This window comes from Sander lucioperca, chromosome 16 (assembly GCF_008315115.2).
Source record: "Sander lucioperca isolate FBNREF2018 chromosome 16, SLUC_FBN_1.2, whole genome shotgun sequence".
NCBI lineage: Eukaryota > Metazoa > Chordata > Actinopteri > Perciformes > Percidae > Sander > Sander lucioperca.
The window spans coordinates 23,826,211-23,836,210 of NC_050188.1; the positions used below are offsets into that span (position 1 = coordinate 23,826,211).

The 10,000-nt window shown below is 47.2% G+C and overlaps 1 protein-coding gene across 1 annotated transcript in view; it reads left to right on the forward strand.

The window, feature by feature from the left end:
* The window catches only part of ints3 (integrator complex subunit 3), a 19,954-nt gene extending 11,263 nt beyond the window's left edge, over positions 1–8,691 (forward strand). Inside the window, exons 17-29 of the mRNA XM_031277122.2 lie at positions 52–106; positions 980–1,083; positions 1,509–1,673; positions 2,154–2,307; positions 2,482–2,550; positions 2,684–2,759; positions 3,279–3,392; positions 3,622–3,670; positions 5,747–5,914; positions 6,645–6,745; positions 6,863–6,935; positions 7,354–7,507; positions 8,046–8,691. Of these exons, the coding sequence (XP_031132982.1) occupies positions 52–106; positions 980–1,083; positions 1,509–1,673; positions 2,154–2,307; positions 2,482–2,550; positions 2,684–2,759; positions 3,279–3,392; positions 3,622–3,670; positions 5,747–5,914; positions 6,645–6,745; positions 6,863–6,935; positions 7,354–7,507; positions 8,046–8,123 (1,360 nt within the window). The 3' untranslated portion in view covers positions 8,124–8,691. The remainder of the gene's footprint in view (positions 1–51; positions 107–979; positions 1,084–1,508; positions 1,674–2,153; positions 2,308–2,481; positions 2,551–2,683; positions 2,760–3,278; positions 3,393–3,621; positions 3,671–5,746; positions 5,915–6,644; positions 6,746–6,862; positions 6,936–7,353; positions 7,508–8,045) is intronic.
* The last annotated feature ends 1,309 nt before the right edge of the window (positions 8,692–10,000 follow it).

Here is a 10,000-nt window from a genome sequence, read left to right on the forward strand (position 1 = left end):
AATAATGATAATATAATAATAATAATAATAATCATAATCTTGTCTCCTCAGTGACACAGAGACTCAGTGTGAAGTGATGCAGGAGGTGGTAGATCTGATCATGGAGGTGAGTTTCCTTTCAGCTATCTGTGTACTAATACTCTAATACTAATACTCTACTGGCTTTACTCTCTGCTGGGTACCTGTGTGTACCAGTGTATAACGGTGTGTAACAGTGTGTACCAGTGTGTAACTGTGTGTATTTCTGTGTAACAGTGTGTACGTGTGTGTGTGTGTGTGTGTGTGTGTGTGTGTATCAGCGTGTACCAGTGTGTATTTCTGTGTACCAGTGTGTAACTGTGTGTACCAGCGTGTAACAGCGTGTACCAGTGTGTATTTCTGTGTACCAGTGTGTACCAGCGTGTAGCAGTGTGTACCTGAGTGTATTTCTGTGTACCAGTGTGTACCAGTGTGTAGCAGTGTGTATTTCTGTGTACCAGTGTGTATTCCTGTGTAACGGTGTGTATTCCTGTGTACCGGTGTGTATTCCTGTGTACCGGTGTGTATTCCTGTGTACCGGTGTGTATTCCTGTGTACCGGTGTGTATTCCTGTGTACCGGTGTGTATTCCTGTGTACCGGTGTGTATTCCTGTGTACCGGTGTGTATTCCTGTGTAACGGTGTGTATTCCTGTGTACCGGTGTGTATTCCTGTGTACCGGTGTGTATTCCTGTGTAACGGTGTGTATTCCTGTGTAACGGTGTGTATTCCTGTGTAACGGTGTGTATTCCTGTGTACCGGTGTGTATTCCTGTGTACCGGTGTGTATTCCTGTGTACCGGTGTGTATTCCTGTGTACCGGTGTGTATTCCTGTGTAACGGTGTGTATTCCTGTGTAACGGTGTGTATTCCTGTGTACCGGTGTGTATTCCTGTGTACCGGTGTGTATTCCTGTGTACCAGTGTGTATTCCTGTGTAACGGTGTGTATTCCTGTGTACCAGGAGGACTTTGACCCAGAGCAGATGTCAGCTCTGGCTTCCTGTCTGGCTGAACTGTTTAAAGATCACTTCAGAGGAGACGTACTGCCCGACGACATCACCGAGGAGTAAGAATCACCTAGCAACAACAATCACTTAGCAACAACAATCATCAGCATCATAATCGTATTCCTTCATTCATAACTTTATTCATTCATTCATAACGTTATTCATTCATTCATAATGTTAATCATTTCATATTCAGTGTTCAAACTAACAGACTCTGAGATGCACCCAACAGGATCTCAAAGGGATAAAATAACCGTCTGTCTGCCTGCCTGCCTGTCTGTGTCTCTCTCTCCCTCCCTGCCTGTCTGTCTGTCGTTCTCTCTCTCTCTCTCTCTCTCTCTCTCTCTCTCTCTGCCTGTCTGTGTCTCTCTCTCCCTCCCTGCCTGTCTGTCTGTCGTTCTCTCTGTCTCTCTCTCTCTCTCCCTCTCTCTCTCTCTCTCTGCCTGTCTCTCTCTCCCTGTCTGCCTGCCTGTCTGTCTCTCAGGTCCCTGGAGGAGTCTGTGTCTAAGCCTGTCTGCCTGATCTTCAGGAACCTGGTCACCATGCAGGAGGATAACAGCGGTTTCTCCGTCCTGCTCGACATGCTGGCCGAGTTCTACCAGAAACAGCCCAAGATAGGCTACCACCTGCTGTACTACCTGAAGGCTAGGTTAGACACACACACACACACACACACACACACACACACACACACACACACACACACACACACACCTACCACCTGCTGTACTACCTGAAGGCTAGGTTAGACACACACACACACACACACACACACACACACACACACACACACACCTACCACCTGCTGTACTACCTGAAGGCTAGGTTAGACACACACACACACACACACACACACACACACACACACACACACACACACACACACACACACCTACCACCTGCTGTACTACCTGAAGGCTAGGTTAGACACACACACACACACACACACACACACACACACACACACACACACACACACACACACCTACCACCTGCTGTACTACCTCAAGGCCAGGTGAGGGGAAACCCTGGTATTAAAGTGTGTGTGTGTTTATGTCTGTCTGTGTGTTTATGTCTCTGTGTGTCTCTGTGTGTGTGTGTGTGTGTGTGTGTGTGTGTGTGTGTGTAGTAAAGCAGCCAATGGGAAGATGATGCTGTACGAGTCGTTTGCTCAGGCGACGGCTCTTGGGGATCTGCACACGTGTCTGATGATGGACATGAAGGCCTGTCAGGAGGACGACGTCAGGCTGCTCTGTTACCTCACCCCCTCCATCTACTCTGAGGTACACACACACACACACACACACACACAGAGACACACACAGAGACACACACACACACACACACACAGAGAGCAGACGGACAGAGAGAGAGAGAGAGAGACAGACAGACGGACAGAGAGACAGCCAGCCCCTGTGTGCTGTGTCTCACCTGGTGTGTTTGTGACTGTCCTGTAGTTTCCAGATGAGACGTTGAGAAGTGGCGAGCTGCTCAACATGATCGTCGCCGTCATCGACTCCACACAGGTAACAGCTGACTCACACTTCCTGTTTCCTGTGTGTCCAGCTGCTCAGGAACCAGGATGTAACTTCTCTCTCTCTGTCTGTCTGTCTCTCTCTGTCTTTCTCTCTGTCTGTCTGTCTCTCTCTCTGTGTGCAGTTACAGGAGCTGATGTGTCACGTTATGATGGGAAACCTGGTGATGTTCAGGAAAGACTCAGTCCTCAACATCCTCAGTGAGACACACACACACACACACACACACACACACACACACACACACACACACACACACACACACACACACACACACACACACAGAGACACACACACACACACAGACACACAGAGACACACACACACACACACAGACACACACACACACACAGAGACACACACACACACAGACACACACACACAGAGACACACACACACAGACACACAGAGACACACACACACACACACACAGAGACACACACACACACACACACACAGAGACACACACACACACACACACAGAGACACACACACACACACACACACAGAGACACACACACACACACACACACACACACACACAGAGACACACAGAGACACACACACACACACACACACACACACAGAGACACACACACACACACACAGAGACACACACACACACACACACACAGAGACACACACACACACACACAACCACTCCCACTGCGGTGGACAGTCTGTCTTCATGTCTTCTCTCTCTGGTCCCGTGTCTACAGTCCAGTCTCTGGACTGGGAGACCTTTGAGCAGTACAGCACCTGGCAGCTGTTTCTGGCTCACAGCGTTCCCCTGGAGACCATCATCCCCATCCTGCAGCACCTCAAGTACAAAGGTGAGTAGTACAGTCATGTTACAGTATATAGGAGAGTAGTACTCTGACATCCTGCTGGAAACAGCCATGTAACAGTATATAGGAGAGTAGTACTCTGACATCAACAGTATTCAGCCATGTAACAGTATATAGGAGAGTAGTACTCTGACATCCTGCTGGAAACAGTATAAAGGAGAGTAGTACTCACTGTAAGTATTTGCGTCTCAGAATCTGTTCTTGTGTCCTGCAGAACATCCGGAGGCGTTGTCCTGTCTGCTGCTGCAGCTCCGCAGAGAGAAGTAAGAATTCACCCTAACCCTAACCCTAACCCAGGGGTTCTCAACCTTTTGCAAGCTGGGCCCCCCCAAAAAAGGTTGAATTCTTTAGCAATATAAAATGTGTGTACAGGTAATACAATACTACTAGTGTATTGGACATCTACATGCATACTTACCCTTGTATTGCCCCCCCCCGCTAGGCTATTATTTTTAGGCCCACACTATTATTATTATTATTATTATTATTATTATTATTATTATTATTATTATTATTATTATTATTATTATTATTATTATTATTATCATCATCATCAGTAGCGGTAGATAGGCCTATTAGCATTACTAGGCTATTGTTATAATTGGCAGTAGCACCAGACTTCTAATGTGAGCTTTCAGGCATTATTATTATTATTAATATATTATTATTACTAATATTAGAATTGGCACCAGACCTCTGATATGAATTTGTGCTTTATTATAGTTATTATATACTAGTCCTAACAGTAGGCAGATCATCTGTATTTTCTCCAGAAGCTTGCAGGTAGCTGATGTTAATGTGAGACCTGAGCCAGGTATGCTTCATCGTACCTTAGAAGCTTTTTTGCAGCTGGTGGTGCGTCGGTCGCCTTGTTGGTCCTCACTAGAAATCTCTCCATTTTGTTTGGTTTTGAAATAATTTGGATGTGGATTAGTTGTGTTTTCAATAACGTTGAGGCTATGATGTAACGATGTGTGTGTGTGTGCAGCCTGGACGTGGAGTGGTGTGTGTCTCCTCTCTGCAGGCTGGGACTGCTGCGCGAGGCTACTGAGAGACTGACCGGCTGTGAGGGCTTTTGGACGGGGGGGGGGGCTCACGGCAGCACCCGCTGCTCGTTGAGCACATAACTGCAGAGTGATACGTGCTTTCGAGTCTCCAAACACCACAAAAGTCTCCAATAACACCAGTAAAAGTCGCTAGATTTATCGCTAGTCGCTTTTGACAAAAAAGTCGCCAGGAGGATGATTTGTTTTACAGTGCGGAGGCTCCACGCAGAGCTTCCTCCGTAACCTACAAAAGTGGCCTGATGTTTATGTGTGTGTGTGTGTGTGTGTGTGTGTGTGTGTGTGTGTGTGTGTGTGGTAGAGGGAGAAGTGAGAGAGTGACGGCGTTTAGCTTTAGAGCGAGTACCGACTCTAGAGTCATAGTGAGAGAAACTAAGTGTCTCCTCTGTTCTTTCTGACCACGGTGGGAAATCTGGAGCAGGAGAAGTTAACCCTCTCCTTGATCTCATGTTGTTATAGAGGAGGAGAACCAGGAGAAGTTAACCTCTCCTTGATCTCATGTTGTTATAGAGGAGGAGAACCAGGAGAAGTTAACCTCTCCTTGATCTCATGTTGTTATAGAGAAGGAGAACCAGGAGAAGTTAACCTCTCCTTGATCTCATGTTGTTATAGAGAAGGAGAACCAGGAGAAGTTAACCTCTCCTTGATCTCATGTTGTTATAGAGGAGGAGAACCAGGAGAAGTTAACCTCTCCTTGATCTCATGTTGTTATAGAGAAGGAGAACCAGGAGAAGTTAACCCTCTCCTTGATCTCATGTTGTTATAGAGAAGGAGAACCAGGAGAAGTTAACCTCTCCTTGATCTCATGTTGTTATAGAGGAGGAGAACCAGGAGAAGTTAACCTCTCCTTGATCTCATGTTGTTATAGAGGAGGAGAACCAGGAGAAGTTAACCCTCTCCTTGTGTTCATGTTGTTATGGAGAAGGAGAACCAGGAAATGAGTCGGGGAGGAAATGCAACGCTACCCAGCCACGACCGAACAGCGTGCGTCGCCGCGACGTGTAGTTACGTTTATGTGATTTTTTTTTTTTTTCCTCCCATCCTGTAGCGCCCCCCCCCCAGGAGAGTGTCTGCGCCCCCCCAGGGGAGCGGGCCCCACAGGTTGAGAACCACTGCCCTAACCCATTCACCTTGACCATAACCCTCTCTTTGTCTGTCTTCCTGTCTCTCTCTCTCTATGTGTGCCTGTCTCTCTCTGTCTGTCTGTGTGCCTGTCTCTCTCTCTGTGTACCTGTCTCTCTCTCTCTCTGTGTACCTGTCTCTCTCTCTGTCCAGGCCCAGTGAGGAGATGGTGAAGATGGTGCTGAGTCGTCCCTGTCACCATGACGACCAGTTCACCACCAGCATCCTGAGACACTGGGCGTCGAAACACGACGACACGCTGGGAGAGCACATCAAGGCCCAGCTGATCAAGAACAACAACCAGCCCCGCAAGAGACAGAGGTACAGACACACAGACAGGTCAGAGAGACAGACAGGTCACACAGACAGGTCAGAGAGACAGACAGGTCACACAGACAGGTCAGAGAGACAGATGGGTCAGACACACAGACAGGTCAGAGAGACAGACAGGTCAGAGAGACAGACAGGTCAGAGAGACAGATGGGTCAGAGAGACAGACCGGTTAGAGAGAGAGACGGGTCAGAGAGACAGACGGGTCAGAGAGACAGATGGGTCAGACACACAGACAGGTTAGAGAGACAGGTTAGACACACAGACAGGTCAGACAGACAGGTTAGAGAGACAGGTTAGACACACAGACAAGTCAGACAGACAAGTTAGAGAGACAGACAGGTTAGAGAGACACACAGACAGGTCAGACACACAGACAGACAGGTCAGACACACAGACAGACAGGTTAGACAGACAGACAGAGGGTAGAGAGACAGACAGGCAGAGGTTAGAGAGAGACAGACAGGTGAGAGGAGAGACAGACAGGCAGAGGTTAGAGAGAGAGAGAAAACTGGTGATTTTTTTTAGGAATTGTTTTTAAAAAGTTGGAATATTTTGCCACAGAAAAACCGAGGTGACAGTTGTATAATGTTGTCTCTAAAAAACACGATCTGTGTGTCTGTCTGTGTGTGTGTGTGTGTGTGTGTGTGTGTGTGTGTGTGTGTGTGTGTGTGTGTGTGTGTGTGTGTGTGTGTGTGTGTGTGTGTGTGTGTGTGTTCAGTCTACGCAGCTCCAGCAGTAAACTGGCTCAGCTGACTCTGGAACAGATTTTGGAACATCTGGACAACCTGAGGCTGAGCCTGAGCAACACCAAGAACAACTGTCAGTAATCTGATTACTATGAGTAACTATTAGTACTTGATTACTGATGTATCAGTGGCTGATTGGCTGTGTTAGTGATGTATCAGTAGCTGATTGGCTGTTTGTCTCCGTCTTCAGTCTTCACTCAGACTCCGATCCTTCAGGCTCTGCAGCACGTTCAGGCCAGCTGTGATGAGGCACACAAGATGAGGTACACACACACAGAGACACACACACACGCACACACACACAGAGACACACACACACACACACACACACACAGAGACACACACAGAGACACACACACACACACACAGAGACACACACACACGCACACACACACAGAGACACACACACACACACACACACACAGAGACACACACAGAGACACACACACACACACACACACACACAGAGACACACACACACACACACACACACACACACACACAGAGACACACACACACACACACACACACACACAGAGACGCACACACAGAGACAGACAGACACACACACACGCAGACAGACACACATATTTTGAAAAAGTTCATATATTTTAAGAAGTTGAATATTTTGAGAGCGTGGTGACATCACGCATGTCCTGATGACATCACTTCCTCCCTCAGGTTCAGTGACCTGTTCGCCCTGGCCGAGGAGTACGAGGACTCTCAGGCCAAGCCGCCAAAGTCTCGCCGGAAGGCGCCGGTGTCCTCGCCACGCTCCCGGAAAGGAGCCGCGCCACCCACCAACGAGGAGGAGAGCGCCTCCAGCAGCGCCTCGGTACATACGCCACACGACGCATGTTCAATCCCAGCGGCAACTTCCCACCAGACTTCATGTAAATAATCGGGACTTTTAGCGTGTATAGAGCCAGCATATTTCCACCAGACTTCATGTAAATAATCAGGACTTTTATCATCGTAAAACACACTTCATTCAAAGTGGACAGAAACTAAATCAAACTATCAAAAGCCGTCTTGGTTCATCTTTCCACTGTTCCAACAATCACCACTCTGGTTTGGTTGAAATAAACCCTTAATTCACCCATTTACATGTGGAGATATGCTGGCTCTATACACGCTAAAAGTCCTGATTATTTACATGGAGTCTGGTGGAGATATGCTGGCTCTATACACGCTAAAAGTCCTGATTATTTACATGGAGTCTGGTGGAAATATGCTGGCTCTATACACGCTAAAAGTCCTGATTATTTACATGGAGTCTGGTGGAAATATGCTGGCTCTATACACGCTAAAAGTCCTGATTATTTACATGGAGTCTGGTGGGATTTCTTAATAATTTTGTCATTGTGTTTCAGGAGGAGGAAGACTCGAAGCCCAAAGCTCCGAAGAGGAAGAGGAAAGGCTCGTCCGCCGTCGGCTCTGACAGCGACTGATCTGACCACGGAGACCGTCAGCCAATCAGCCGCTCCGACCCCGCTCCGGCTCCGGAAGAGGCCCCGCCCCCTCCCAATGACACGCACTGACCGCCGTGGGAGGGGCGGGGCTCTGAGACGCCGCGGACTGTTTTTTTAAAATCCGTGCAGCGAACTGACTTTCACGGGACGAGACTCACGCTGTTTCCATGGAGACGGGGCAAAAAAGGTCGCCATGTGGCTCCCATGTGGCTGTTTTTTCCCACAATGCACTTTGAGGAGGAAACCACGAACTTTTGGGAACCGACAGACTGATTTTAATACGTGATGATGATGATGATGATGATGATGATGATGATGATGGGGGGGGGGGCGGCGCGCATTCCTTTTAGCTCGGAAGTGGGAATGACATCACACCGACTACGGCTGCGTATCGCCATGGATACCATTACATTTGGGATTCAATGTCAATATTTCAGCTGCAAAACCAGTTAGAGAGGCAGGCAGAGAGAGACGAACAGGCAGGCAGAGAGACAGAGACAGACAGACAGGCAGGCAGACAGACAGACAGGCAGGCAGAGAGACAGAGACAGACAGGCAGGCAGAGAGACAGACAGGCAGGCAGAGACGAACAGGCAGGCAGAGAGACAGACAGGCAGAGACAGACAGGCAGGCAGAGACAGACAGGCAGGCAGAGAGACAGGCAGGCAGGCAGAGACAGGCAGGCAGAGAGACAGACAGATTAACAGACAGACAGATTAGTTGAGACCAACTCCAGCCCTAACGTTAACATCCAAAACGTAGAAGTAGAAATAAACATTCATCATAAACATCTCGTTCCGGTTATTCCCGACTTCCCTGATAAAATGGAACGTACCTTTATTGTGGAGGATCCTGACTTCCTGCTGTTTCAGCAGCTCCTTCCTGTTTGTCCCGCTGCAGTAAAATCTCGTCTGTTCATCATGTTGGAAGAACTTCATATAAACACTGATGGTTTGGTACTGGTCGTCAGTCGTCTGTTACTGGGGGGGGGGGCTCAGATTATTATTCTAGGTGTCTGACAACATTATGGGATGGATCCCTACAGAGATAGACCTTTTAGTTAAAGAGTAAGATCCTTTTAGTTTAACATGAAACAGCCCCGAAATCACCATCACCAAACCCACCAGACTCCATGTAAATAATCAGGACTTTTAGCGTGTATAGAGCCAGCATATTTCCACCAGACTCCATGTAAATAATCAGGACTTTTAGCGTGTATAGAGCCAGCATATCTCCACCAGACTCCATGTAAATAATCAGGACTTTTAGCGTGTATAGAGCCAGCATATTTCCACCAGACTCCATGTAAATAATCAGGACTTTTAGCGTGTATAGAGCCAGCATATCTCCACATGTAAATGGGTGAATTAAGGGTTTATTTCAACCAAACCAGAGTGGTGATTGTTGGAACAGTGGAAAGATGAACCAAGACGAGTTTTTTTTTTTTTAAGATTATTTTTTGGGGCATTTCTGCCTTTAATGATAGGAAAGCAATGAAAGGGGGAGAGAGAGGGGGAAGACATGCAGGAAATCGTCCCAGGTCGGACTTGAACCCTGGACCTTCTGCATCGAGGCATGAACCTCTGTATATGTGCCGACTGAGCTATCCTGGCCACCCAAGACGGATTTTAATAGTTTTGATTTAGTTTCTGTCCACTTTGAATGAAGTGTGATGTATGATAAAAGTAGTGATTATTTACATGGAGTCTGGTGGAGTTAGCAAACGCAAAAAAAAAATAAAAAATAAAAATATATATATATATATATATATATATTAAAATAAGGATCTTACTCTAACAGAAAAAAAGAGTTTTGTTACTGAAAAATTTCAGAAATTTGAGGATAATAAACAGATT